General features: G+C 41.1%; 4 protein-coding genes across 7 annotated transcripts; all 4 read right to left on the bottom strand.

Annotated features, from left to right (window-relative positions):
* Nucleotides 1–1,912: 1,912 nt before the first annotated feature.
* LOC116619098 (CST complex subunit CTC1) lies at nucleotides 1,913–26,598 on the bottom strand. 4 transcript variants are annotated; one of them, XM_048727443.1, is made up of 23 exons: nucleotides 26,382–26,598; nucleotides 25,319–25,589; nucleotides 25,015–25,130; nucleotides 24,691–24,778; nucleotides 24,295–24,412; nucleotides 24,167–24,226; nucleotides 23,935–24,013; nucleotides 23,403–23,489; nucleotides 22,638–22,772; nucleotides 22,209–22,352; nucleotides 21,684–21,745; nucleotides 20,742–20,841; nucleotides 20,065–20,142; nucleotides 19,498–19,616; nucleotides 19,076–19,114; nucleotides 18,460–18,724; nucleotides 15,982–17,177; nucleotides 14,906–15,174; nucleotides 14,161–14,536; nucleotides 13,594–13,759; nucleotides 13,097–13,226; nucleotides 10,870–11,030; nucleotides 1,913–2,418 (listed from the first exon to the last, which is right to left on the bottom strand). In XM_048727443.1, exons 1-22 carry the CDS (start codon nucleotides 26,436–26,438, stop codon nucleotides 10,891–10,893), a joined length of 4,095 nt encoding a protein of 1,364 aa, XP_048583400.1. In that variant the 5' UTR covers nucleotides 26,439–26,598; the 3' UTR covers nucleotides 1,913–2,418; nucleotides 10,870–10,890. The 4 variants fall into 4 exon arrangements, with proteins under 4 accessions (XP_048583400.1, XP_048583399.1, XP_048583398.1 ...); XM_048727442.1 differs by lacking the exon at nucleotides 1,913–2,418 and adding an exon at nucleotides 9,967–10,052; XM_048727441.1 differs by lacking the exon at nucleotides 1,913–2,418 and having other exon boundaries at nucleotides 9,967–11,030.
* Nucleotides 2,915–7,368, bottom strand: LOC125556779 (histamine H2 receptor-like). The gene is made up of 2 exons (XM_048727445.1): nucleotides 6,735–7,368; nucleotides 2,915–6,351 (listed from the first exon to the last, which is right to left on the bottom strand). The coding sequence occupies exons 1-2, from the start codon at nucleotides 7,157–7,159 to the stop codon at nucleotides 6,129–6,131; spliced, it is 648 nt and encodes a 215-aa protein (XP_048583402.1). The 5' UTR covers nucleotides 7,160–7,368; the 3' UTR covers nucleotides 2,915–6,128.
* On the bottom strand, nucleotides 4,972–5,772 carry LOC125562940 (translation initiation factor IF-2-like). The gene has a single exon (XM_048727288.1). It carries the CDS (start codon nucleotides 5,770–5,772, stop codon nucleotides 4,972–4,974), a length of 801 nt encoding a protein of 266 aa, XP_048583245.1.
* Nucleotides 7,503–10,867, bottom strand: LOC5513961. Its single transcript, XM_032383500.2, has 2 exons — nucleotides 9,637–10,867; nucleotides 7,503–8,971 (listed from the first exon to the last, which is right to left on the bottom strand). The coding sequence occupies exons 1-2, from the start codon at nucleotides 9,903–9,905 to the stop codon at nucleotides 8,356–8,358; spliced, it is 885 nt and encodes a 294-aa protein (XP_032239391.2). The 5' UTR covers nucleotides 9,906–10,867; the 3' UTR covers nucleotides 7,503–8,355.
* Nucleotide 26,599: the final 1 nt, after the last annotated feature.

Here is a 26,599-nt window from a genome sequence, read left to right as displayed (position 1 = left end):
GGGTAATATCACTTCATATATGACCTTCTCATTTGACTAAAAATGTAATTTCAAGTTAGCCCTTGTAGTATCTTTTATTATAGCCTTACAAGATTTGAAATTTACAAAAAAATGTTTTCTTTTCTCTATTTCTTTTTGGCTTGTTTTGGCTTCTATGCTCACTGGAAAAGCAACCGAACAAACGCTGAAGCTATCAAACTCTTTTTTTTTGCGTGACTTTTGCGGAAATTCAGTGAAATGTGTTTGAGACTTCAACACACTTTTAATATCTGTTTGCTGGACATGATATTTTTATATTATTAGAAAATGCCACATATTCATGAAATTTATAAATCCCATAAACTTTGTAAAAACACTACCCCATTTGCTAACCCGAATGTAAATTCAACACTCTAAGAAAGCCCCAAAAAGACAAGAACTTTGCTTTTTTTAATTTACTTAATCTTGTGAGTTTTTTTCAAGGTAAGCTTAGAAATGCTTTTATCAAATTTGCGTTACCAGGTTTGAAAAAAAAATTCCGGTTTGGGTCTCCTGGCGTAAAGTGGCTTCACAAATAATACCGCTAAAAGTAAACCACTCGAGAAAATACTTTAGTACAACGAGAATACCAATTAAACTCTTAGCCCAAAATGGCTTATCAAGAATATTTTTATTCAAAACAAGCGTCATCGTCGATTTAACACGCTCGCGTTTTTAAAGCATGCAACGCTTCGACAGAAATCAACAGATAACCCCCGTGTCTGGTATTGTACAACACATCAACAAACCCAATATATTATATTCTTTATACACTGAGCAGGGCTAGCCTTCGAATCAATTTGAAAAGCTTAGCATTTTTCGGCAAAGAATGGAAGACAATGGCAGCTAGCCACAGTGCTTGAACACGGATTACTGTATTGTTTTAGGCCAGTAATTTTCTCTAAATTAAGACTCTGTCCAAGATCCATTAACAATATTGGACGCGATGGTTGTGTTGTTTTTTTCAATCATTTTTGGCATTGTGTTTCAACAAGTATCCCCATACTTTTCGCCTTAATTGACTATTGTTGGATCCATGGAGGGTTGGGCCGGGGGGGGTAGTACAGTGTTTGGAAATTTCAAAAGAACCAAAGTTCCACGACAAACGGCGTTTTGTTAAACCAAATTGGACCTGAATTTTGCTTCGACCAGGAACCAAAATCCTACACGATCTATCCAACACTCTCAAAACAAACTCATTCCCACTGGCTTTGTTGGTATTTTCAAGTAGTATTTGGCCTCCTTTCAAAGCCATTTGTTTATGTGTTAAAGCTTTTAGGTCAAGTACTAGTTCATTGTTCGTGTTCATTGACTTTCGTTTCAGTGATTTTGCTAATAAACACAGACAAAGTCGGAAATATTGGTTGCGTGAATACGAGTTACTTTTTCGCGTTCCAAAAATTGTCATCTTTTAAAGTGTGAAAAAACACTTTTGTAGTCCTAAAATCCACGTGTACCGTAACTTAACCAAGTCATAAGAGTGAAAGGAATTTCTGGAACATAAATTATATAAACATACTTTTTGGCAGTTTGTGTCAATAACCAACACAGTCGTCTATAACCATCATTATATTGTCCTGTGACTTGTAGATTTTCACACTTGTTTCAGAATTTTCGCCTATTGTAATGTTGAAATACCTGACGCGAACCACGCTTTCAAGATATGTTTATCGTTTTGCCATATATAAATAACCCGATGCATGTGTTATTTTAGATACTTAATTTGCTTTTAAGGTATAGATAGATAGATAGTTTATTGAATAAAATCCTCGCAACCCAAGGGTTGAATTATGAAATTATTTACACTAAAATTATTTACAGGGAAACTAATAGAAGTATATAAAATCTAAGTAAGTATAAGGAAACTAATAGAAGTATATAAAATCTAAGTAAGTATAGGTGAACATGTTTATTTTTATTTAGTTCCACAAAAACCATTACAAAAATAATCATTTTCGCTTGAAGTACAAAATTCCAGACAAAAAGCTTCAAACCCGCTAAGAAGGGCAAAATACTTGCTCCCCTAGAAAGAGATTAGGGTTCCATACACCTCGTTTTTTTCAAGAACGTCTTGTATTCCGATTATTCTACATATCACTGACAGGTTTTTATGATAAAGGGGCTACTTTTGAGCTCCTAGATACTGTTTAGGAACTGACACTCGGTCAATAACGATTATAATAATATTGAATTTATTGTCACTCCGCAGTGAAGATAACCACCACTTGAGAAAAGAAAGTTTTGGTAATTTTGATAACCGCCTTAATCGTCTACAATTCTGAATTTTTTGCGGTGTCCTTCAAAGACACTTTCTCTACGCGTGCTTACTAGAAAAGTGTCGACGTTAAGTTACGCGGACCTTCGGAGACTGGCTTGGATCCCACGTAGTGTTTATGATGGCTGCAATAAAATCAAACTTGAGAAAATATGTTATTTTAGGCTCAAAAAGTTTCATTGATGCATAATAATAAAGTTTTATAAATCCAACAAAAACATATGTATCTAAGCTGTGCAAAGAAAAAGAACGCCTTACTTCAAGCCCAAAGTAATAAAAACACACATCAAAACTATACAAAGATAACCTGCGCAAATGTTAGGGTTACAACTGTCACTGAAAACGCTTGAAGTGGGAAAATAAAGAGGGAATGGACCATAACCAAAGAGCTAAATAGAATCAGTTTTGCATGTACTGACAATCTCTGTATTTTAGTAAAATAATAATCCCTGCGAGGGTCGACGATATACTTTCGTATATTGTCTGGTGCTTCATAGGGCCCTAAGAATTTCCTCCGTGTGGGAGACGATCTTTTTTTTTACACATTTTTTGAGTACTCGAATGCTCGGCGAATTGACATTTCACATTTTCAAACCTGATTTTTTTTTTTTTTTTTTTTTGTCGAGTTAAAGCTGGTGGGAAGAAGTTGTGAAGAAGTCTTTCCGCCTTCATGCGTCAGACGTATTGTTTTGTTGAATATTGGTGTCGGTGTTTTAAAAGCCTGCAGTTATCGAAAAAGGTTGTTTAAACGATCACGTCCTGACAGCGTTTAGATTCCCAAGGATTTGGAACGTATTGCAAAACACTAAAGAGTTTATATTCACAAGAAGTCTTTGTAATCTGCGATTGTTGCTCAGTTTTGTCAGGAATTACCCGCTTCTTTATCGCTACGCGTTTAGGGCGGGCTGTTTGTGCTGAGCATTTTAATAACGAAGCCTTTTTAAGAATCTCCAAGTTATAAACAGATCAGGAAATGAAAAGTGACTTTCTGCATCTTAATAATAATTGTTTAAGTCTGGAGGGGATTAAACGAGGAATTAATATCCTTTAATCCTTTAAATCGGTAGAACTAAGACTGGTTAAGGCGGCACGTGCTTTTGAGTGCGATCATTTCGGAGATTTGTATTTTATTTCAAGGGAAACAAGTGAAGAGATTACAAGTGAGGACCATAATAACAAAATAAGGGTATTTTTATTCTAGTGAATAAAAAGGATGAAATCGTAATCAAACTCATACAACTTACAGTGCCAAAGTTAGAAATATGTTTACCAACTACTCAGGCATCCATTCCCCGCATTAGCTTGTGATTTACTGTTGTTTTTAACATCCTGCGAACTATTGCAACTTTCCATCAGCTAAAACGTCTGTTCTCGTCATTCAAAACCCTCGGAGGTTTTTTTTCCTTAGCTAGCACTGGAATGGTTTCGAATCACGAGGAAGGCGCAAACCAATTAAACGCACCAAATGGTAATTCCGTTGCTAAGAAGGTTAAACAGTTGTCAAGATTCACAAGATTTTGAAGAATATTGAAAATCGCGGTAAGTAAATAGAAAATTACAACCGCCCACCGTTTTTCTTTATCACGAATAATCCTGCCGGAGAATGACTCTTGTACGTTAAATTCTACCTATAATATTAGTAAATAATTTGGTACTTCACCACAGTTCTTGAAACGTTTTTCATGAGTTAAGTGTTATTCCCTAATCGACATTCTATGGGATGTGTGAATATTGCAAATGGTCTTTGAACATTGTAGGTCTGAGAATATTGTATGTTGTCTAAGGACATTGTATGAGGTCTGAGAACATTGTATGTAGGTCTGAGCATACTGTATGTTATCTAAGGGCATTGTATGAGGTCTGAGAACAGTGTATGTAGGTCTGAGTATATTGTATGTAGGTCTAAGAATATTTTATGAGGTCTGAGAACATTGTATGTAGGTCTGAGAGTATTGTATGTAGGTCTGAGAATACTGTCTGTAGGTCTGAGAACATTGTATGTAGGTCTGAGAATACTGTATGAGGTCTGAGAACATTGTATGTAGGTCTGAGAATACTGTATGTAGGTCTGAGAATACTGTATGTAGGTCTGAGAACATTGTATGAGGTCTGAGAATATTGTATGTAGGTCTGAGAACATTGTATGTAGGTCTGAGAACAGTGTATGTTGTCTAAGGACATTGTATGGGGTCTGAGAACTGGTAAATGATATTTCTTATAAATAACAAACAAAAAATGATGAAATGAGGATTTAAAATGACAAATTATGACTCATATCGTTGTAATAAGCCCTCAACCTTTCGAGGTAAACAAGAAAAAAGTGCTTAATTCGTGTATATTTTGATGACATTTACGACAAGTATAACACAATTTGGATACTTCTAAAAATGAATGGATATTACACACATACATATTTATATATGATATCTGCTATTTCGATCTACGAATTTCCCATCATACACTTTACCAACAATAAAGTAGAATAAAACTCGACAAAACTCACTGTATCTCCGCTTATTGTTCATATATATATCATACACATAGCCCCGATAAGGATGCACTCCAAGAATACATATTGGTGTGGAAGAATGACGTGCCAATAATTTCAGTAGGGGGCGTCTCCTCAAGCCCAGACCACTTGCAGCACTCTACGCCCTCTCCGCTTCTGCCCCGCCCCTCTATTTCCCAGCACAACACTTAAGCAAGGATAGACATGCCCTTCTTATCTCACGCATGCGCACTAAGTAAATAATCGGGTTGAGCAAAGAGTTAAGGAGTATCAACAGCATACCAACATCGGTGATAAACTTGATCCACCCGTTAAAGCCAATTTGGTAATACAAGATCGGGCCAATAACGATATAAATAACGTAGCAAGCGAAAAGAAGAACGACATGGATCATCATAGTTCGGGACACCCTTTCGTACTTTGCGAGATTTATCATGTCCTGCCTTGCTTGTCTATCTTGCGCGTTCTGCCTGGCTTGACTATCTAGCGCGTTCTGCCTGGCTTGTCTATCTAGCGCGTTCTGCCTGGCTTGTCTATCTTGCGCGTTCTGCCTGGCTTGACTATCTAGCGCGTTCTGCCTGGCTTGTCTATCTTGCGCGTTCTGCCTGGCTTGACTATCTAGCGCGTTCTGCCTGGCTTGACTATCTAGCGCGTTCTGCCTGGCTTGACTATCTTGCGCGTTCTGACTGGCTTGACTATCTAGCGAGTTCTTCCTGGCTTGACTATCTTGCGCGTTCTGACTGGCTTGACTATCTTGCGCGTTCTGCCTGGCTCGACTATCTTGTGCGTTCTGACTGGCTTGACTATCTTGTGCGTTCTGCCTGGCTTGACTATCTTGTGCGTTCTGACTGGCTTGACTATCTTGTGCGTTCTGTCTGGCTCGATTATTTTGTGCGTTCTGCCTTGCTTGTCTATCTTGAGCGTTCTGACTGGCTGGACCTTGTTTCGTGCTCTGATGACCATTGGACATGTGCTGGCAGTAAGCCGAACTGACCTTGTTTCCAGCGATAACAGAATCGGCGGTGCATGAATGCAGACTGATTGAAGAGCATTGTGGATTGCGCTTGGCATGGTGTGGGCGAAGTATCGAGCTTTGTACCGGGCTGTCTTGTCTTCCACAAGAAACAGCAAGATGCGGGGATGCTGAGGAGACAATGTCTCGCGACCATGTCTCGTTACTTTTTATGTTCTCGCAAGAATCTTGACTAGTCGTGGCCTGGTTACCTGAGACTGCATTGCTAGGGCGGTTGGGGTTGCTAGGGGCGAGATGGTTGCCATTGGTGACATGTGCAGTGGGGCTCCGGGGTGTGTTGTTTTGACCTCGATTCACCGGTCTACTCTGGGTTCCGTTACGACGGTAGAGGCGCCGTATGGTGTGGCAGCACTTGAGATAGGAGGCGATGGCAGGACAGGCCAGATGAGGGTGACAAGAAGGACGTTGGAGACGGTAATGGAGATCAGTGGCATTACAGCTCCGAGGCAAATCGAGAGAGTCCACAGCAGAAGTAGTGTCTTCACCACACGGCCTTTCGTCACCACTACCTTGTACCTGCGAAGAGAAAACGATCAGACTTGTTATTACGTTATTTTGAAGCGTTTTCTTATTAAAAAAAAACAGCTAGATTTTGCACCATTTTGCATAAGATTGCCATAGCCACACCCCTCCGCGTATCCTCCATTAGAGCGTCTTCAAGGCTACACTGAGTCGCGACTGAGACATCTAGTTAGAAAAAAATCTGAGTTTGGAGAGCGTCTGTGGTTAAAGGTGAAATTCTCTAATTGTTTGCCCGTGTTTTTTGTCTATATTGAGGATTGAAGCGTACATTAAACGAAATAAAAGGCCAAACAATTAGTTCATACCTGTAATTAGAATTTTTTTCGACATGGACAAAGAAATATAAATACGACAACACGTCATATCAAACACGTTACCTATTTTTTAGATGAAGCGCCAGATATCTGTCGATGCTAATCATCGCAACGGTCATCACTGACATCATGATCACCACATTACCAAAACTAGCCAGATAAGCCGCATGGCAGTACACGTCGAAATCCCCCATAGCCTCCGCCACCCTTAGCACCGTGAACCTCGGCTGGAAGAGTAGTCCCACCAAGAGGTCACTGACCGCCATACTGCAGATAAGCAGAAAGGAGGGTGATCGTAGGGTGCTAGAGCGGGCAATGGCTGCTATCACCAGAAGGTTCAGGAACGTCGCTGGTACGGCGGATATGGTGCTGATGGTGGCGGTGACATAGCAGGATCGAGTCACCCAACTTGTTGGTTCGTACTCAAAGAGAAAGTAAGCCTTGATGTAGCCTATACATGAGATGGAGCTGTTCATGGGCGCTTCCATACCCCTTAGCGGACTCTAGGGATGTGAGTGAGATCTCACTTAATCTCACTTTAAAACTTTTCTTAATTATATCCACTTACGCCACTTGGAGAAAACGAATATAGCAACAAAGGGATCATTGGCGGCTAACACTTTTTTGGTGTTTGAATGGTCGCAAGTAGGAGAACCATTTTCAGGTTAATGGTTAAAGGCTTAATGGTCCCACTTAAACCCCGGATACAACAGATACAGTAACAAAAGGGATCATTTGCGAGTAAAAGGTTTTGCGATATTTAAAAAAATAATAATGTTCGCAAGTAGGCGGACCATTTTCAAGTTAATACAGCCATTGTTAACACCTTCCTGACACATCTAACAAGTTTATTTCGCGCTTGATGTGTTTATTTTATGGGTATATAAACAAATACCTATACCTTGCATATATCCTTATAATAAGGGCAGAATAATGAGGTGTACCATTAAGGCCTAACACATCAGCTAATACATTTTTATCCGTTCATTTCCCCATTTGAGACTCCTTTTCCATAAAGTGTGCTTGACTTTTCTACTTTCTATTCGTGCACGATGAAATTTAAAAACGACGCATATAAATTTCATTCTCTCAAGACCTTTTGGGCATATATTGACATTATAATAGCTACATTTATAAATTTCCGGTGTAAGTTCAATGGACGTCATTTGCCATTATACGCCCTATAAATAAAAGCCTAGAGAACCGAGGACAGGGAGGAATGGAGAGATTCGGCAAACAAGGGTAGTGTTTGCTGACGAGGAAGGGGTAGTGGTTGACTACAAATGAGAGGAGTTACCTATAATCTTGCTGGATATTTGGGACAGAAATAAGAACCGGTAAACGTACCTAAATAGATTGCTGATAACCACCAGGCGCGTACACAGGTGCGCAGGGTGCGCGCGCACCCCCCCCCCCCCCCCTTGGCTGCCAAAAGGCGGTCATTTCTTATTAACGGATCTTTACTAATACTTCTTTCATATGTTAACTATGACTGCGCACCCCCCTCAGCCAATCCTGGGTACGCGCCTGACCATTATCCAAGCAAGAACCAATTTAGTTTCCAAACACGCGAATGTGCTCGCTTTCGAGGCTCTAGTTAGCGCTATGTAAATATAACATGGCTGCACTATGCATTTATATTGTTTATCCAAGGTAGCAAAGTAAAATAAGGCGAACTCGGCGTCTAGTACACCCCAGCCTTGAATGTGTTGTCAATCTGGGGTTTCAGCATCACAGCCAGCATCCTAGTCGCACTCAGACTAATAACCACATTCCCAGGTGGTAGAGACTTCTCGTAAACCGCGAAGTCCGTACGGGGGTGCGAGCCCGCGAGCACCAACTTCTCACCAGTCGCCACAAAACTCATGTCCAGCGGATTCGGATATCGAGTATCTATGGCAACGTAGAGGGTAGCTGGGACGTTTATGTTGAACGTCATCGGGGACGTCTTGTCGTTTGGGCCCCTTAAGTGTAACGTCCCGTAGAACTTGGGTGCAACGTCAGTCATCGCGTACGACGCACGGTTAGTAGCGTACTTCTCTCCGTCTCGCATCATTCCGAGCTCCCATCCAGCCGGAAGTGACGTCACATGGAGTCTCGCGGCGGGGCTTATGAGGCGCGCGTCGCGTAGGAAGATTCCCGCCATGTTGTCAGAGAAAGCGTTGATAATCACGTGACCAGGGCCGTGCGTCACTATACTCTCGTAGATATAGAAAAGGGTGCGAGCGTGACAGCCACCCAAGACGACGGAATCGGGGGTTCGCTTATATTGATCATTTGGTGGACCGTTCTGTGGGTATCTAGAAATAAAATACGAGAGTCACGTTTATATGACCAGTCATTTGTTGTTATTAAGAGCCTGGAGTTAAGGTTCTTCTATTTTCTTCCTACTTTCTTGAATTTCTAGTTCAACTGCACGAAAACCACGAGAGATGTTTTAGTTTTCGCAGTTAGCTAATAGTTAGCGTATTAGTCTCACGCCACCTAATTGTAAAGTGCGTACAATGCTTCGTCTTTTGAAGTCTAGCCTGAAGAAGACCACAATTTCACAGAGTCAAAAGACAGTGTATTTGTCGCAGCGCACTAATTGGATAAACTGCGCACATGGAAACAGCCCATGGCCCCCTTTTATTTATTGTGACGGACCAACAGATAAGATTGAGTCGCGATAGTTTTTATTTAGTTGCTGCACCAAGCAAACACTTTCAGCATTTTTTAACTCTGGCGCGCATGAGACTTGGCTGGTTATACCAGGAATCAGACTTCCAGTCATGAAAAAACCTCACCTAAAAGGACCGGGACAACCTTTTTAAATTGGTTCTAAAAAAACTTTTTCACCTCCCCCCCCCCCTCTCCCCCCAACCCCCCCCCCCCCCCCCCTCTCTCTCCCCCCAACCACCCCCTCTCCCCCCCCAACCCCCCCCCCCCTCCCTGAAATCTAGAACACAACGACAAAAAGACTGACCTTGAATCTATAGCGAGAAAGATCTTGACCGGGCGATCCACCCGCATGCGTATATCCCCCTGCTTGTCATTAGGTCCCCGGATGTGCGTCATGCCATGGTACCAAGGCGTCACGTCTTCCCAAGCGTAGCAAGCTCGGTCTGTGGCGTAGATCTCTCCGTGACGAAGCATGGACACTTGAAAGCTGCCGTAATCCCGAACAGTCAATGCACCGATGCATTGAGCGCACACAAGCATCGTAACAAGTCCAACAAGGCAGTTAGAAGCCATGTTTGTCTTTAAGTCGATTGCGAACGCTGTGCTGTACTCGCAGTGATTTTAGCGATGGAACTGAAGTCAGCCCTCAAGAGGAGCAAGTTTAATACGCACGTCCTTATGAATTCCGGTGATTACAAGAGTTGTCACGGGACTCAAACTCTGATCAGAGATTTGATAGAGAGTAAGAATATCTTAAGATTATCATACAACGGAAGTTCTTGCCAACTGAATAGCGCTTAAAGATGATCTAAAGCGGCACATCTTTCATTAACACTTGTAATCTAAAGTGTTTCTTGCACCGTAGCCAAGAGGCTACTGACGAACATATTTCAGAAGCGCGCAGCAAAAGGAAACAAGAAAGCGACCTTAATACTTATACGCTATAGTCCCTTGATCATCTCAAAACCCGATACAATATAAAATACAAAATATCGTTTACCAAAGGGTACATAATCTTTACCTCTATATGTCATCTTCTCTAAAGAAATAACAATTTAAACTCTCATTAGCATTGTACTCCTTCTATAGTCTTTTTTCCAGACTTAGGCTGGTGTGTTCTGTATACTCCTTAAACACGTTCTTAAATTTCAATTGACAAAAAAAATCTTTGAGGAAAGGATTTAAAGGGATAGGTATTGAATGCGCTTATCATCACGCAGTAGACATTTTTTACTAAAAAAAAAAACACAGGATGATGCAGGAACTAACTCATTTGTAATCACATCCCTCGCTCCACTGAGTTATACTGTTTCCGCATAATTTACGCTAAAGTCATTAAACTGAGAATAAAAGCCTACTTCCGTCTTTTTTTAACCTAAAGTATTACATCGAAAACATTTTAGCTGATTTCTCATCTATTGGCACTTTGGACCAATGTCTGTATTGGATTCATTTTATACACATTATACAATACTTTACACCTTATACACCATACTTCACATCTGACATCACTGACATCACAGGAACGTGACGGTACCTTAGTATACATTTTCGTCCGTTACCGTGGCAACTTGAGCATAAGGCGTATCTCCTCAACTGGTGTGACGTCAATCAGATCCAGGCCCTTCAGAAGAAGGCGCGGTTGAACTTGTGTTGACAATTCTGCTTGATTGACCTTTATTGTGCTGGTCTGGCATTCTAATCATAAGAAAAAAAAGAAAAAGAGATAGGGAACTAGTAAAATCGGAAAACAAACCAAACATTAAATGAGGTTACATGGGCTAAATGGCTAACGACTAGTGGTTAACGAATGAAGCGCAGTTTTTGTAAAACAAAAATGTATAAAAATGTTTTGCTTTCATTTGAATGTTGAAAATATCATTATCCATAGAATATGCTTTTTAATAATATAAATTAGTATATAAAACTCGGAAACCGCGCAAGAAGAAGCGATTAGACTGGCTGAAAAATTCGGGATATAAAATGCACGTACACCTCCTAGGAGGAGTATATTTTCCTGCGCCCCGAAATCAAGCAAAATGGCGGGTGTAACAGCCGATTTGCAAGTGTTTCCGAAAAGAAAATTGCTCTAAAGCTCGTTTTATATACTTAAAACAAATATACCACTTCCATTGAGGTGGGAAGTGGCGAAATATCTACTCGTCTTTACTTGTACCCTCGTCTTTGCTCCCCCTGACTGATGTGTGCATTTCCAACAGGCTCTCGATTTGCATACCGCTGTGTGGCGTGAAATTGACAACCCCCGCCACCACGAAAACACAACCCGAGATAGTCCCTCACTTTAAAAAATCCCCCTGCTCCAACAAAGCGCTTCTATGTAGTCTAGTCGATCATAGAAGTTGTTTAAAGGATCGAATTTTATCATTGACAAATATCTCTAGAATTCCACGGTTGATTGTTAAAATATTGCGGAAGATGTGTTTTTATCAGTTTTGCGGAAAGATGTTCTAAACTGGTAGTGTTATTCAAAATGTTACAACTTTCTTTCTTTTGAACTCAGCCAAACCAAATTTGACATGAGTTATCGTACACAATTGGTGATTGTATTTGCAAAAACTCGGGTAATAAAGGCTAACATAAACGCTTTTCGAACGGACTGAACTTCGCAGTCAATTTTTTTCGGGTCGAAATTCTAAATATATATCTTGCTTTTTTTCTCTTCTACATATTTTTTTCTAACTTTTACAGAGGCTGTTTCACCACATATTGAACTGATTCTGGTAGTGTCGTTAAAAAGCTAACGCTCAATTTTACGTCAGTCTCAAATAAGTGCGAAACATGTTGTTTACTTTTCATGTGCTACTACATTATTGCGTGTTAATACAAATACAATTTTTAAATGTGTACACTTTCCATACATTGAGTCATCTTTGGTAAAAAATCTAGAGTAATCGCAAAAACATTGACTGTTCTGTCCGCAATTTAAAATTGATAACGCCCCCTGTTTATGATATGTTGATTAACGCGAGAGCGACCTGGAAAAACAGAATGGATTTGGTGCCCTCAATGTTCAGAAAGAGCAAAATCTTCAGAAAGATACGAACATCAACAACTCTCAGAAGCGACACCTCGTTTCGCGCGGATAGTGGCTTTACATATACCCAATATTGTTGAGGATAAATACTTTAGCAACAGAATGGAGGCAGTTTTTTTTTTTCGAAATTTCACATCTGGCATGCTAATCTCATTTGCGAGCAGTAAAAGCTCGTGTCACACGACTTCACCCGATGTAACTAGGCGTACCGTGAAGACAGAGGAAAAAAATGGCATGAAATTTTCCAATTCTCAATATATAAGCTCAAGATTCCGCATACAAGACGTTCCTCTGAGCAAAAGCTTAATTCCAAATTTTAAAGAAATTTTGAAGATATGTAATTTAGATATAAGCGAGCAAAGTTGGCTTAATTTCTGATCAGAGCCCAACTTCTCCCTAAAAACGAGGAGAAGTCATAATTTGATCATTTGAAAATTGCACTTCAAGCCTCATATCTCGAAGACGAATCCATTAGAAAAAAATTATTTTTGATATGTAAAAAAAAAAATTCAAGCTTACCAAACTTAACCAGACCTTATTTTGGGAAAACTTGCCATTTTTTTGCTCTGTCTACCGTGAAGTAAAAAAGCGAAATCATTATCATTATCTTTTTTGATACACGATAAAAGATACTATATTATAACATGAGCTATAATACACCAATATAATATCTGAACTAATACAGATAATAAAGTATTTATATCCCCACCTGTCGCTTTTTTGTTCTGTATCTGCTTGCAATTCGCCACAACATGCCTCTTAACCAGAATGGAGCTACAGTGAGCCGCCAGTAAGCGGTCAGCAGCAGCAAGACGGGAAGTCACCAAGCCGGGATCACGCTACAAACAAACAAAACATTACAAAATACAAGCAACCCTCCCCGTTCTTTATTTTTCCTCAACATCAAAGATAGCGGCTACGAATCGCTCGAGGCCGGTTTTTCGCTATAAAAACACCGGGTAAACGCCTGCAATAAACGCCTGCAGTATCAAACCCTAAAATATTATTCAACAACGAATTGTCTTTTCTTGGAATAATAATAGTCTTTCTTCAGAAAATAATAGGTTTTTGAAATTATTTCAAGGGTATATTTGTGATCTAGCATATTGGGGATCTATTGTGATCTATATTGCGTCGGAGCCATGGGTAACCACAAGGCATTATAACAAATATGATCATAGCAGCAATTAATTAAAAAGGACTCACTTTAGCCCCGAATCTGTACGAGTGCCGCTGATACAATAAATCTCCTGCGCTCATCACGTGACCTTGTAACCTTGACAACTCATCATGTGACAACCTCAGCAGTGACGTCACTGTATCGTCTTCAAGCAGCAATTGAGCCTCCGCTGTACCGTCCTCAATAAGACATCTGCCAGGAGAATCATTCAACTTTGCCTTACTTTTGTCATTCAACTTTGCCTTATTTTAGAAGTGCAGATCTAGATATGAACTTAAAAGAGCCGGGCCAACCAGCTAACATAGGCGATAGCTTAGTGACACGTGCTTTGAAGAAGCATAGTATTCTACATTAGAGGCTTGGCCTCTCTTCTCAAACGAATTGCATTTAAGGGGGCGACGTTAAGGAACCGCTGGACCATCTTCAGTTATATTTGCTAACTCAAATGAGTTAAAGTACGTGATGCAGCAGTGTATCTCTACTGGCGGGTACTCCGTCGCATGTGAAGCACAGGTGAGTATGCCCACATAGATACCTCCATCCGTACTCGGAATAAGACACACTTAGGGGGGAGGGGATGGGGTACTTCTTACCTTGCATCAGCCGCAAACCGAAATCCCGCGGCTGGACAACCAAACGAACACTCATTCTTAACAACCACGTGACTGCAACGTAAGCACCGCCAAGAGAGCGCCACTTTCTGCACCGCGGTTACCGTACAGCGCACGCGTGCTACAGTCTGAAGGAACGAACCTCTGGATTGGATAGATATCAGCTCGTGCAGCGATCGATGTGGGATGTTGGCTGTCAGCGCATGCTCTATTGGCATCTTCGGGGAGGCTGTTAAACACGGTTGAGTGATGGGCGCAAAGTGTTCTACGTTGATCGAGGAACAGGCAGCGAAGGAGCAATAAAGATTACCGGAATGAGACCGTGACTTTAGCAGCCGACAAAATTGAACTATGGCTCCTGAAATAAATTAATTAAGATTGAGACAGACGGATAACAGACGGTTAGATAATACAATAAAATAGGAGACTTGCACTGATGATCACGTGACTTTTTGAGTGTCAATTTCAAGCAAAAATAAACACAGAAATGACTGCGCCCGTCACATCAGAGAAAGACAAAAAAATAAAGGAAATAAGCCCTTTCGTCCAAAGAAAGTCATTCTCTTAAACGTTAGCGCTAAATTTTTTTATTTTATTTTTTTGCTTCTGATTGTTTCACCCAAAAATATCATAATTTATTCTAAAACTCGATGACTACTTTATATAAACCTCAACAAGCAGATAGAAGGACCAATGGACGGATGGACGGAAGCACGAACAGACATACCTGGCCGCACTCCGTCCACATACGGGCATGCCCTCAGATCAAGGTACACATCTACCGTATTAGGTGACCCAAGATCCCTCACGCGAAGAAACACGTTGCGGTTACCAAGGTAACAAACGCCTAGACCCATGCTCTGCGCTGTTGAGGGTTTGACTGCACCAAGTCGAGGTAGATCAAGCCTGGAAGACTGTCGATTGAGACCTGACTGGCGCATCTCTCGTAGTGTAACGCGACCTCTAAAGCTAACTTGGGATAAGTGAGGCTCGGCACTGGAAAGTTGTGAAAATACTCTCTCGGTAATGTTCCTTAATCATTTCAGAATACTCACACCAAGTGTGGACGGGCTATAAGTCTGAATACTTACACCAAGAGTGGATGGGATTTTGAATACTTCCAACAAGTGTGGACATGCCATTAGATTGAATATTCACACCAAGTGTGGACTGGCCATTAGTCTGAATACTTACACCAAGTGTGGACTGGCCATTAGTCTGAATACTTACACCAAGTGTGGACTGGCCATTAGTCTGAATACTTACACCAAGCGTGGACTGGCCATTAGACTGAATACTCACACCAAGTGTGGACTGGCCATTAGACTGAATACTCACACCAAGTGTGGACTGGCCATTAGACTGAATACTCACACCAAGTGTGGACTGGCCATTAGACTGAATATTCACACCAAGTGTGGACTGGCCATTAGACTGAATACTCACACCAAGTGTGGACTGGCCATTAGACTGAATACTCACACCAAGTGTGGTCGGGTTATCAGTCTGAATACTTACACCAAGTGTGGACTGGCCATTAGACTCAATACTCACACCAAGTGTGGACTGGCCATTAGACTGAATACTCACACCAAGTGTGGTCGGGTTATTAGTCTGAATACTTCCAACAATGTGGACGGGCCATTAGACTGATACTCCAAGTGTGGACTTGCCATTAGTGTGAATACTTGCACCAAGTGTGAACGGGTTATTAGGCTATATATTCAACCCAAGTTCGAATGGGTCATAAGAATGAATAATACTAACACCAAGTATTGACGGGCCATTACAAGAAACACTTACACGGAATTTTGCTGGTTGACTGCGTCTCTCTTGTCGTCATCATCACTGAGCAGTTGATAAACACTCATCAAAGGCTTCTTATCAAACTCCTTTATGGCAGCCCTCATCGCGCAAACAACCTCGTCACATGACGGGCACGTCATCCAATCAGTTCGCAAAGGCACAGTCTGTATAAGCATGCGCTGGGTAACGTTTACCGCTGATAGAGTGACCGGCTTGAAGACGATGGTGGAGGGCTGGGAGGAGTCTTCGAGGACGTAAAAGCATCCGGCGGAGAGGAAAGGGTGCCATACAGTGGACTCTCCCTCAAGCAAGAGAACTGCACTTTTCTGCTTTACTGTAAAGCCATACAAGCCATCAGATTGATCCGAAGATTTGGCAGTTTCCGAACATGTACCCGGGCGTTTATCGGGATAGACCAAAGATGGAGCACCCTCCGAAGAAGCACTCGGACGTTCATCGGGATAGACCAAAGACCCAGCACTCTCCAAAGATGCACTCGGAACGTTATTGTCAAGACTCGAAGAGCAAATTGAGCCTGACGATTCACTCGGTCTCGACTCGGTCGCCATTGCGACAATCTTTATATCGACAGCACAGGCATAGAAGGGTTTTAAGTTCTTTTCCTTCCGTAAATGAAGATTTTCCCGGTGACGAACAAGGAACAACACTTTAGACATGACTTGGTCTCGTAAAGAATGCGCTGTTTGTTCATGTGAAGTAGAATCTCCATTAATTGTCCTCGTGGCTGGCTCGTCTTTTTCGAATTGACACGTGGTCTTATTAGCTAGGGAACGACATGAATCTTTTGAATCCTTGTCTCCTGCCACTTGACACGTGATCTCACCACGTGTGTTGCGCGTGATTTCAGCGTCTCTATCACAAGACCGCGTGGGACATAAAGGAAATCTTTTTGTTTTCCCTTCATCAATGATTTGCGCTAGAATGTCTATGTCACCATACTGAACTTCCAGATAACTTCTAGTGTGTACACCAGTAACTTGGGAAGTGTCTTTAAACAACTCAGTAACAACATTAAAATTCTTCAGTTTCACGATGCAATCTCTGAACCAATGCGGACCGAGACCAGGGATCCCAAAGGAAGGGTCCGGTTTGGAGATGAGTACGGGTATTTCTCCTGTTCTGTCGTAAAGTAGCCAAAACCCTTGATGCGATTTGATGACACCTATCAGCGACTGCAACGTTAGTGATTTAGTTAGTTAAGCCATTCTTTATAGAGTGAAACCAAATATCAATATAGATAATATACTATCGGAAAATCATTATATTATTACAAACATACAATGATAATATAATGCTAACAAATATACATAATGTTTGACAATAGTGCTAAACGAAACAATTTTCAGTAGGAACAGTATTTATATGTTTACCTATAAAGCCTTTAGTGAGGCACTAAAGGTAGTAAGGGATTTGCTTTCCCTAACATTCAACGAAGAGCGTTCCATGCTTTGAGTGATTGTATATTAAAGGGGAAAGGTATGGACATGCAGAGACCCAGCATACTTTGCAGGCGCTCTCAAAGGTCTCTTCCCGGCGTGCTTTGCGTGACAAAACGAGAAAAGAAGCGATGGACCATTTAGCATGAGATATTGAAGAATCAAAAAGGGTCTTTTTCAGCATCGTCGTTAATAAACCATGACTGTGATCTTCACTACCATTTGTATCAACATCTCTATCACAACAACAACAACAACAGCAATGACAACAACGTCATCATCAGTAGCGCTCATTCATTATCCCAGAGGCAGGGCTTCTGGAATTACACGCTTGTGCGGAAGCGCGTAATTTGGCTTTCTCCGCGTAATCCGCGTAATCCACAAATTTCCGCGTAATCTCGCGTACTGAATTTTGAAAGACAAGCACAGCTGATGTGTTCTTTTAGGGTTCTTACCTCTTTTTCTCGTAAAAAAAGACAGATATTCTTCGTAAGAGTGCGATACTTCGAACTGAATTTCGAAAACAAATAAAATGCATAGGCGTTCTTTGCTAAACCGCGAAGGCCTAGGACTAATAATAAAATACCTTTTTTCATTGGCTGGTGGCTAGGAGCCAATGAAAACTCGCCTAAGATATTTTCTCGCAAAAAATAAACCTTTTTCAAGTTATTTCGGGATTTTCTTCGGTACAAAATGTAGTTCGGGCGTAACAGTTGATATTCCGTGTAATTTAGCGAGTAATTCAGTAAAGAATCCCGGAAAATTTTGATTTTTAGAGAAAATTTTATAGCGCGTAATGATTGATTTTTCGCGTAATTTAGCAAAGAATCCCGCGTAATTCCAGAAGCCCTGCAGAGGGGACATTCGCAATTAACGTCACCATAACCTCTTCATCCTAATCCCCATTACCATCATCATCATTATCCTCTTCCTATTTCTTTCTATCATCATTCCTTATATCGTCACCATCAACATCATTCCAAGTCACTTCCACGACAATCACACAGCCCTGGCTCACCGTATTTGGACATAAATCCCCATTGTTAGCAACTACAGCACTCCATTCATCAGCCGAGCGACTGGACACTCGGGCAAGTCTCTCATCAGCCTTGGCGCGAAGTTCAGCGACCGTCAGTAGACTGGGCAGGCAAAGGCTTCTGCTACTCATAGGGTGACAATGGTGGGGATGGTCGAGGAACTCTTGGTAGATGTTCCGAGTGGGATGGACATTGACGTCTTCGAGCAGCCGCTCAATGACGCTGACATTCGCCAGATTCTCAGTTCTGAGCAAGAAGACTTAAATCATATTTTTTAACGATATTTATTATTCTGGAAACCGTCGTAAATAATTTTTCATTAACCGCTTTCTGCCTCCCTTCATCCAAACTATAACGGAATGACATTTGGAGTTTCTTTTTTGGTCAGCCCCTCGCGAAGAATATTGATGATAGCAGTAAGAATATGTGTGGGCTTTCAAGTGGATCCTGGTTATTTTCTTCTACATCGTCTGTTCTGCAGAGTATTTCTCTTTATTTTGAACTTTCTAGAATCTATCAGATCTATGAATACCCTTCTTTCTCATGAGGATAATGCTGACTATACCATTTAGCACGAATTCGAAACTGTCACCGTACCTCTGTTTACGGGGAGTGTATTTTATAAGCTGACTTGACCTGACAAATGGAAACAACAATAACATGGTAAGGATACAGATAACTAAGAAGACGACAACAATTATCTATAGGATTGCCCTAATGAATTTTTGAGTGGCAAACTCACTTATAAACACAGAAATGCTTGTGGGCGTCACGTCAGAGAACGACGAAACATAGAATATTCCAATGTTTTAAAGTCGTCCATTGCGATACTATTTGCGACTCCCCGATATTTTAATATATTTTAAAAAACAGTATGGGCGTGGCTGTACCCCAAAATATTATGTTAATGTTGCTATATCGTGCCCCCCTCTCCCCAATATTTCATAGCCTTCTACAGCCGTGTTATGATATTAACAATAAAGACAAAAGCCGGTTATGATAATACTAGCTTTCGGTACCTGCAAAGCGACGCAAACTTAAGCCTGAGCTGCTCGCTAATTTGTAAGAGCTCTTCATAATCTACAAGGCTGAGGTTTTGTCCGTGAAGGGCGTAAGGGCTGAACTCGGGCTGAAATGGCTAAGAGGAAATACAGTAAGTAGAATTATAGACACATGAAGTGGGACAAAGCGAAGATTCGCTATGGAAAAGAGTAAAGAGTGAGGTCGGTGAGAAGTAACACAGCAACATACAATCAGCATAATCATAGCAATACATACAATACATCATAGCAATACATGCAATACATCATAGCATATACAATACGCATAATGTAAAGCAGCGAAGAAGCCCTCACGCTACAGTTGTTGTGTGACTGTACTTTTGATCAAATCTGCTAGTGGAGGCTCGGAAGTAGAAAAAAAGTTAGCCTTTTTTTCTAAAAATAACGCCAATTTCAATATTGGCTAATAAAACGTTGTGTTTGTCTCGTTTTATTTGAGCTGAGGGTTTGTTTGTAAGGTTCATACCACTACAAGGGATTCCTTTGCCTCTAGCCTCGACACTGGCATGTATTTGTAAAACCTACCTTCCATGGAGACACGAGAGGAGAGAACTCCGTGACTCGAACAGTGCTCAACGTACAGCAGCCAAATCCCACAACACGCTTAGAAAAAGTAAACAATAAAATGTTAACTGCCCTTTTACTAAGGGGAGGGAGGGGAGGGAGGGGAGGGAGGGGAGGGAGGGAGGGGAGGGAGGGAGGGAGGGGAGGGAGTTCTAACGGGAATGGTATTTACGACGCGCGCTGCGTGTCCACTTTTAATAGTTTTATTAACTAAGCCAATATGGGTCGGAGGAAGGTGCTATCTTATTGGAATCAATGTCAATTGCCGACCAGGAATGAAATGCTTCAGTGTACATAAAAACACGATAGAATCCTCCAATATGTAGATTTCATGTCAATCAAAGCATTGAGTCTCGCATGATTATTCGCAAACTTTCATAAACCGGTGGCCACGGTAGAACGCGTGGGACGGTTATTCAACATTTCACGCGTAGAGCCGGCGAGAATTCGAGTAAATGCGCTGCTCTATAGCTAAGCATAAATACAAGCACTGTGGTTCTTGTACTGATGACATTAACAATAAAGTACAATAAATTCATTCTGGAAAGAGTGAGTCGAGCACTTTAACGCGTAATGCGCCGGGGCCTCACACTACGTTAGAGTTAAAGAGATTTTAACATGGTATATGCTTGTTTTACCTTGTTTGCTTTACACAAATGAAAGTTATAGAGCGCCACGCGGGCCCCGACCCGCATCCCGCGGGCGAATCCCGTACACGGCTGATGAGCAATGTACAACCTGAAAAAAACAAAAAGCCAAAGGTAGCCCAAAGCCTTCGAGTGATTGCGGGACCAAAGGGGGGAAACCTCGGGACAAGCCTATTGGTTTCTGGGTTTTTTTGGTACTGCTGTTATTGTTGTTGCAAAACTGCTAATATTGTTGTTGTTGCTGATGATGTTGTTGCTTTTTAAGTTGTCGTCGTCGTCGTCGTTGTTGTTATTAGGGACCTCAAGGGATGACAACGACGGCTACGACAACGAGATCGAAAATGATGCTGTTGCGGGTGGCGATAAATAAAAATTTAATTGCAAAGGAATAGGCAAAACATTATAGTCAGTGACAGATAGAAATAAACTAAGGACATTATTTCTACAGTAGCGAACGTAGTTAGTGGAGTTTACAGTGCTTACGTCCGCGTCCTCAACTGACCGTGAAACTTAGAGTTTTCACGTCGTGGTTTTATGGAAAACGCTGAAATGTATAAGACAGAACGCATTTTCACGTGCTGCTATTGAATTCTGAATCATATTCCATTGTTTTCTGCCGTCGTCGTCCACGTTGCCGTCGTCGTTGCTTAAGGTCCCATTGTTGATGATTTGAGATAAGCCAATGAAAATGCATTGGCCTTCGAAATACGCCCGCACATCACAACATGTATCTAGTGGGCGGGCTAACTTGTAGCCTGTGTAGCCCGCGCAAAGGGCTGGAAAAGATGAAGGATAGACGCTGCGCACCAGGAGGGAAGAATTAAACAAATGCAAGGATAGTAAGCCCTCCCTCATTCTTCCCTCTCACTAGCGCGCGCCAAGCCTCCGTCTTTTTCCCCCAACCCTTTCGGCTTGCTACGCAGGGTAGCTCACATGATCCTGCCATCAAGTTCGTAGACACCGGCTTCAGGAAAAACGCAACGGCTGATCACACCCTAAAGAACAGATAGACAAAAGTATTAACAAGGTGTAGAAGCAAGTTATGAGTAACTTAGGCAGCTATACATCGACACGAAGTTGAAAAAGTAAGTTGTACGCCTCTGTGAAACAGAGTTGTTGCGCCGAGGTTTCGAGCGCCTGCGATAGTCTGCGTAGGCCCTACTTCGTCGGGCCTACGCAGACTATCTAGTTTTTCTACAGCTTGTCTGTCGTCTTGCTATTTATACCACCTGACTATCTTAGAGTATGCTAATAAATACAAAAAGCCCAAAAAGTCGTGTTCGGGAACCAGAAGAATGAATACAATAAACCAAAAACTGGAATTCGACTCTGCCAAATTTTCGTCTTTTAAAATACGACTTTTTCAGGGTGAAAATTGACAGAGTCGAATTCCAGTTTTTGGTGTATTAGAGTATGCTAAATACACCATTTTACGCTGTGTCTGAGTGCCAGTCTTACCGAGTAGCACACCATAGTTGGGCTGACGGCTCTCGCATTTATATCTTGCGTCCGTCCAGATGCTGGCACGCTCACGACACCCTTTTCACTGTCGGGTACTTTGTGTCCTTCGTCGCATTGCTTCTGCCTCTTTGCAGATTGCTCCTATTCAGAAACATACGTCTGGGCTTACACGTATAACGGACCATGTGATCTGATGTTAAGGCTTGCGAGAACATCAGTCATAAGCGACAATTACGGAAAAAAACCCGGGTTATTCGTTAGGTTAATCCCGGGTCATTCGTTCTGCTCTTACAATTAATCAGCGCTTCAAAAATAAACATTAAGAAAAGGAAATACTGTATCGACAGTAAAACGCACTTCCTCTGATACATAAACAGGAGCAAATGGACAACAGAATACAAATAAAGTCATGAAGAGAACACAAACCCCCTCTTCCTGACAACGATCCACGGAAGCACGCTCTCTCTTTCCCTTCGGTCCATTCCTTTCCATGCATTCAGATGCGTTGATGAACTTGGTATGACGCGTGGCAGCTAGCACTTTCCGTTCATTCTTACTCCCCTTGGAAATAAAAAAAATGTTATCATTACAAGCTTTAAACGAATAATGATTTCCCTATAATTTGCCATAATTTTCGAAGATACAGTACCGTATTTACTCTAATTAGTAATATGTGGCGAAATAGACGATGTGTATGTGAGCTTTTTTTTGAGTAAGTACGCAGCCGCTTTGTCTCCTATTACCTTTGTTCTACAAAGGAGTTCTTTTGTCTCTATTCTTCTCGTTCTTTGTGTCGAGGTGCGGATATTGTTCATTTGCCCAATCAAATTGCAGCTTGTAAGAGCTGCGTACTGACCCCTTTTTTAAGGAATAACAGCCAAATTGCCTTAAAGAGACAGGGAATAATCCAAAGCAATTATAACAGCTTATAATATCAATTACGGGCGGGGTTGAGCAGTAGCATAGATTAGTTAGTTGTTACATTATTCTGATTTTAGGGCGACTCGACCTAATACTCATAGCGGTACCAATAATTTAAAAACCTCTCATGCCAAGACATGTCAAGTCATACTCCATGTCTAATGTATCTAATGGGTAACACACGGATTGAAAATGTAAAATAAAAATTGAACAATTATCGCATGTCAAGGTAGTTCTAGGCAATTTTAAACCTAAACACAACTCTGGTACCTTGTTCATGGAAGTTTCTCTGAGTGACGTCACCACACAAACGTCATCAATGTGAAGAAAGTGGTGCCACACCATGTGTTGGGCTCCCTGTTGAAAATTCAGAACAAATTATACAATAATGTGGGATATTAAGGAACATTAAATTTAAAACAAATTTGAATCCCAGAAAAGCTAATTAATGAGCAACATAAAAGGGAGAAACAGATTCCCAACCCTCTGATGAGTGGCAGCAAGATGATATGACATCAAATCTTTGAGAGATGTGTTGTTGTTATTAGTGTCGAATTGACAGACAAGCCATAGTAAAAAAAGGTGGTCTGTGTAGGCGTGGTGTTATAGGGGAGATAAGTCAACACAAGGTTGAAATGTTCTACACCTCTGTGAAAACAGAGATGCAAATTTTAAGTTAGACCTTTGTCCAGCAAAACTTGTAAACTATTTTTTTTTTTTCACAGAGTCGTACAGCATACCACTTTTAACTTTGTGTTGGCTTATCTCTTCTTTTAGAATGCCTTGGCTATTTCTACAGTACCTGGACCACTAGCGATGTTGTGATGGCGCTTTCTGTGCATGTCAGCTGCACAAAGAAGAATGGCTTGCTCTGCATCAAGCTAACCAAACAATGAGCAGTGTGTCAGTAAATTAAGCTGGAGAAAAATTGAGAAAAAATAGGAAAAATTGGCCTTTTTAGCAACAATTGGCAACCAACAAGAGCCCACTCTTTGTAACTAAAAAAAATTACTTTTATCTTTTTTATCCCTTACCTGTGTATTGGACTAATAGCACTGACTTTGCCACACAAATTGATTTCATTTGTCTTTTTACTAAAAAATAAAGGAATGTAATCAGAGGAAAAAATGTTTAAGATTGCATGATTGCATGTCAAACTTACTTTGACTGGGAAAAATAAGTAGACAATGAGATCCAAGGTACTTGATACACCAAGGGTGGGGCCTCACACACTGGTATACAGACATCGGCCTCCAGGTAGCCAGACAAATTGGTTGCTGCTGTAGTAAACAGTGCTTTAATGAGCAGATTACTTGAACGGGAAGTGACAGACAGGTGATGATAGCAATTATAATAATAAAAACAACAACAATAATAAAGAATAATATGTTAGTGAAGAAGGGACTTCCCATGCAAGTTCTCTCCAATCACTATACGTAATAGGCTAATAGATGGAAAGACAGACAAACCGGATAGACGGTACAGATGGAAAAGCAAACCAGAAACAACAGTTATCAGTATTGTAACTGCACAGTGCTGCAGTACAAGTACTTGGTACCTTTGTTGCCCATTACTGGTGAAGGAATAAATGCCCATCTTGGTAAAATAACAAGTTTATTGATGTAGTGAACTTTAGCACCAATCACCTGCAATAAAATCAATTACTTATATCTATCATCTGTCCTGTAGCAGCAGGTTGCTTATCACAGACATCTCAGTTACACACAGTCCCATGAGAAAAGATTGCAAGCAAAAACTCACTTCACACTATAGTGTGTGTTAACAAAAGCTAACATTTTGTGATTTGAAACAAACTTCAGTAATAGCTGGTCTGCATGTGAAGGATACAGACAGCAAATAACTTATTTTAACTACTTCTAACCTCTAGGGGTAGGTGTGATGTATTGTCCTCAAGACACAAAGAGCCACAAGATGAGGGTGGACACCTCAGAAAGCCCAGGAGAATTAACGGACTTTTAAAATCAAGAGGTTTTAAACCTGGAAAAGGCAAAATAGTGTTATTTACAGTAAAACCCAAATATATAACAGGTTCAGGCTTTGTAAACAGAGCTTGCTAGCTACCTTTTGGGGCCAAGATGATAATGATGAATACATATTGAACTTTATCATCAAAGTTCTTGAATTAAAGACTCCTGGATGCTTACCACCACTCATGTTTTTCTTACCAAAGCAGTCATCTGTAACTTGAATAGTATCACCTCTCAGTTGGCCAGAGCAAATCTCCTTCTCAGACGACAACTGCTTGAGTGAAATGATGGAGTAATCACACAGACTAGAGTACAAGCTCCTCTTATCAGCGGCATCTCTTGAAGGAATAAGCTCACTGATTCTCCCAAATACTTCAAGAGCAAGCTCATCACATCTGAGAGACGTCCTCTGTTTGTCATATATAAACACCTGTAGACTCTTGTAGAATTCTGACAACCAAAGTGTCTCCTACAAAAGGGAAGTAAATATAAACTTTCGGAGCATTAAAATGTTGGACTTTACACCTTCTTACTAATACAGCAATTCAGTAGCGGATCTAGAGGGAGGTTTTAGGGGGTTTAAACCCCCCATTGGGCTGCCAGAAAGCCATATGTAACAAAAGAAATTGCCCCCTCCCCCCTTTGTCACTGAGCCAGCCCCCCCCCCCCCCCCCCCACTTGTGCGAAAAGCTAGATCCCTCGTTGCAATTTATGCACTGTGCTTTATAAATGTGGGAACAGTAACTATAGTTATACATAGATATGAGGAGGAAGTAACATAAGTCTATTTGGTGGGTAAGGGTCTAGAAGAGGTTGGCCAGTAGGGGTCGGGGGGGGGGGGGTTATTGGTCATGAGAAAGGGGAATGGAACTCCCTGCATTCTGATATTATAAACTTGTCACCGTGTTTTTTTCGGAACCTGACATTTTCTGAGACATGGATTAGCCAATCTGATGAAACGCTTGTTTTAGCATTTTGGCTCAACTCATATGTTGAGTTGCGCTGTTATGCCTAGTGCACACTAGTGACATATCGACATAACGACATAGGCGCGTGCACTCTTATCTTCGACATAACGACATGGACATAATGACATAAAAGATAAAACATGTTTTTTCACTTTTTCACTTTCACTTTCGTACTGGGCTTTTTCTGTACTAGCCTTTTAAGCGGAGCTTTCTGTGTCGCTCGTTTTCTTTGCTTCACATGTTTAGCAAAAGAAACGAGCGACACAGAAAACTTTGGGCAATAGGGTACTTACCTGGGAACTCTTCGAAGGTCCGTACTTCTTCAAAACATATCCCAAAAACACATTCATCGTGGAAATAGTGGATTCCCTGAGTTCTTGTTCTTTAAATCCATTATTCCTCTAAGTATTGATCTAAGAATAAATGACAAAGTTGTTTACGCTCTAGCGTAAGAAGACACGATCGCGCAGAATACATTTCAAACAAGCCGCCATTACCGCCAACCATACTA

This window comes from Nematostella vectensis, chromosome 5 (assembly GCF_932526225.1).
Source record: "Nematostella vectensis chromosome 5, jaNemVect1.1, whole genome shotgun sequence".
NCBI lineage: Eukaryota > Metazoa > Cnidaria > Anthozoa > Actiniaria > Edwardsiidae > Nematostella > Nematostella vectensis.
Note: the sequence above shows the minus strand (reverse complement) of the source record. Positions and strands in the feature narration are given on the sequence as shown.